Source organism: Solanum tuberosum, unplaced genomic scaffold (assembly GCF_000226075.1).
Source record: "Solanum tuberosum cultivar DM 1-3 516 R44 unplaced genomic scaffold, SolTub_3.0 scf00373, whole genome shotgun sequence".
Lineage (NCBI taxonomy): Eukaryota > Viridiplantae > Streptophyta > Magnoliopsida > Solanales > Solanaceae > Solanum > Solanum tuberosum.
Window position 1 is genome coordinate 432470 of NW_006239310.1, and position 3860 is coordinate 436329.

At 29.8% G+C, this 3860-nt stretch overlaps 1 protein-coding gene across 1 annotated transcript in view; it reads left to right on the forward strand.

Annotated features, from left to right (window-relative positions):
* LOC107057846 (zinc finger BED domain-containing protein RICESLEEPER 4-like) overlaps nt 1–328 on the forward strand; it is a 2194-nt gene extending 1866 nt beyond the window's left edge. The window contains exon 6 of the mRNA XM_015302902.1: nt 170–328. Coding sequence (XP_015158388.1) covers nt 170–328 — 159 coding nt within the window. The remainder of the gene's footprint in view (nt 1–169) is intronic.
* The last annotated feature ends 3532 nt before the right edge of the window (nt 329–3860 follow it).

Consider the following 3860-nt stretch of genomic DNA (forward strand, 5'->3'; position numbering starts at 1 on the left):
AAAGTTAAAATCAGTGTAGAGTTACCTTTCACTATTTTATTTGAAGTTAAAATCAGTTTAGAGTTACCTCTCTCTATTTTATTTGAAGTTAAAATCAGTTTACTTTTTTACTTGCTATGATGGAGTTCGTCTTCTTATCGTTAGTATATTTCATGTTTCAAATTAATAGGAATTTAAAGAGTTTGAGGGTACATTAGTTTGCATTGCTGGAAAGTCAGAATTGGACCTTTATTTGGAGGAAAAAAAGCTCGATTATCAGACTTTTCATGAGATGGATGTTATTAAGTATTGGAAGGATAATGAAAAAAATATCCCGATCTTTCGGTAATGGCACGAGATGTCCTCAGTGTTTCAATTACCACCGTAGCATCTGAATTGGAATTTAGTATTGGTGATCGTGTTGCTACCAAATATAGAAATTCTATCCATCATGAAAATGTTCAAACTCTTGTCACTACCAGAATTTGGTTGCATGGATTTACTCAACCTAATGAGGGTAATATTTTTCTATCTAATCTATTAATATATCACTCTTTTTCTGAAAGTATTTGTTAATGATTATCTAACTAACATCTTGTATGGTGAATTGTAGATGAAGATGAACTTCTTAAGGAAACAATATCACATGCTGATTCAAATGTGATCGATGGTACAAGTGGAAGCGGAGTCGTGAAACTTTAATTAATGGGTCATGTAATATTTAGCAATTTAGATTTGTTAAGTATTTGGGCTGCCTTGTGTCGCTGGAAATCTTTTAAACCAGCTAGTTTTTTGTGGGAGGAATGGTGGAATGATCAACATTTATCCGCTAAATCTTACGTTGGCTATTATGTATTTTTGTAAGTATTCACCAAAGTGTGTGATTTATAAATGAATTTTTGTATGTATTGATGTCGTGTTCATAGACGTCAGCGTTCGATACTCTTTCTAAGAGTGTAATATTGTTCATATTTTGGTTGAAGGGCCAACCCGTCCCAACCCGTGGCCCGCTTAGGGCTAGGTTGGGCTACTATTTTATCGGCCCTTTAATTAAAAGGGCCAGTCCGTCCTAGCCCATTTAACTCCCTAGCCCATTAGGGTTGGGTTGGGCCAGCCCATTTTGATAGCTCTAAGGGTGGGGTAAAAAAAAATAAAAAAATTGAAGTTGAAAATATTTTTTTAAAAAAAGTTCTAATTTTTTTTTTGTTTCAACAAAAAAATTTGATTTTTTCAACAAAATAAATTGTAATATGAGGTTGGAGGAAAGTTTTGGAAAATGTTTTCCTCAATTTTTGAAGGGAAGTCATTTTCCTTAAATTTGAGGAAAATGATTAATTTGGAAAACATTTAACCCAACCAAACATGAGAAAATTGAAAAACAATGTTTTCCTTCATACCAAACACACCCTAAGAACGACAAAATCTAGAAGGAAAAAACAAAATTTAAAGAAAGGAAAAATTATTTGCGTGAGTACATTTTAATAAATATTTATGATTTTAGTGATACTTTTTATTTACTACAATTTATAGCAATATATAGTAATACTATGATAAAATTGTACTATGTATTAAAAGTGAATAATAATGTAATATAAATGTATTGTAAGTGTTTTAAAATATATTATGCTTGTTTGGTAAGAAATTGACACAATGTTATTATAAGTGTATTAAAATGTGCGATAAATGTATTATTCATCAATAAAACTTGTATCATATGTATTTTATAAATTATTCTCTGTGATATGTATTAAAACCATATTATAAATAGATTATGAATGTCCAAATATAAAAATTATTATTACTATAAATGGTAAATATTTTCTTAATATATATCATATTTATGCAATCTTTCTTTTAAAGAAAATATAATTAAAAGTATAATAAATTGCGGGAAATCTTTAATAAGTTAGTTGATTAATTTGTCTAAACTTTCATCTTGTTGATGAGGATTCGATTTCATGCTTTAGGGCGTGTTTGGTATGAAGGAAAATATTTTATAAGAAAATGTTTTCATGGAAAACAAGTAGATTTCTGACTTATTTTATGTTTGGTTGGTGAATAGAAAATATTTTCTGAAAAATATTATTTAATGTTTGGTTTATGAATGAAAAATATTTTTGAGAAAATATCTTTTATTTTTGATAGAGAGTAGAAAATAAATTTTGACTCGAAAACCGACCACGATATTGGATCTAGGACGTGACCCCGACACGCGAACTAGAACACAACTCTGGCGACAGATCTGAAATCTGACCCTGAGATCTGACCAGGACTTGACCTCAACTTTCGACGCGAGAACATTTGAATTGGGATGGGAGATCTGACCCCGAACCAACCCCAACACCCGAACTTGAACACGATCCATCAATTTGGATTTTGACTTCGACACTCGAAATTTGGAATTGAAAGTATTTTTAGGGGGGGGGGTCGAGGGTAGGGCTGGGTGGGGTAAAAAAAATTGAAAATATATTTAAAAAGCAAATTTTGATTTTTTTTTTGGGGTGGGGAGGTAAAAATAATAATTTGAAATTGAAAATATTTTTTAAAAACAAACTTTATTTTTTTAATTTTTTTTTTGGAGGGGGGGGGGTGAGGGTTAGGGAGTAGGGGGGATAAAAAATTGAAGTTGAAAATATTTTTTTTTAAAATAACTTTAAATTTAATTTTTCAACAAAAGAATTGTAATATGATGTTGGAGGAGAGTTTTGGAAAATATTTTCCTTCATTTTTATGGAGGTCATTTTCCTTAAATTTGAGGAAAATGATTAATTTGGAAAACATTTAACCCAACCAAACATGAGAAAATTGAAAAACAATGTTTTCCTTCATACCAAACACACCCTAAGAACGACAAAATCTAGAAGGAAAAAACAAAATTTAAAGAAAGGAAAAATTATTTGCGTGATTTTTTCAAAAAACAATTTATCTTTTTAATGGAGAGGATCGAGGTACGAGGTGGGGTAAGGAAAAAAATTGTAATTTGAAGTTGGAGGAGAGTTTTGAAAAATGTTTTCCTTAAGTTTTGAAGGGAAGACATTTTCCTTTAATTTGAGGAGGATGAGTTTATTTAGAAAATACTTTTCAACACATTTAACAAAATCAAATGTGAGAAAATTGAAAAATGTTTTCCTTCGTACCAAACACACCCTTAATGTTCCCAATTTCTTATCTAATCAGCAAATGACATGTCTAGTTTGGACCATTTTAGTGTAATTTTTCCTTTTAATAACATTTTCTTCAAGTCACATGATCCTTTAAGAGAATATTAGAGCCTGTTTGTCATTGTTGTTGGGAGGCCAGAAACACTTGTTTTGAGGAAAAAACCATTTCTATTTAAAAATAAAGTGTTTATCAAATCAGTAAAAACACTTCTAAATGGAAGCAGAAACAATTTTTCTGTTGTTGGGAAGAAGCTAAAAATATCTGCTTCTTAAAAAAAGTAGAAGCAAAAACAAAAATAATTTTTCTAAAAACTATAATATCCCTTTCATATATATATATATATATATAATAGATTTTATATTTTATTTTACTTTTATATATTACATATTATTTTGCAGAATGTATTAAAATGATAATAACGATATTTTTGCAAAATTAGAAAAAAATAAAAAAATAACAACTAAAGATTTCAGCCCTCCCAAAAAAGGTATAATATTAATTGAAAATTTAAATATGTACATTTTAATTCACTCGGGAGCCACCAAGATGTACCGTGACTTGCGGGAGGTCTATTGGTGGAATGAGATGAAGAAGGATATAGCGGAATTTATGGTTATGTTTCCTAATTGTCAACAAGTGAGAGTTTAGCATCAAAAGCCAAGAGGTTTGTCCCAAGATATTAGCATTCCTACTTGGAAGTGAGAAGATTTGAACATGAA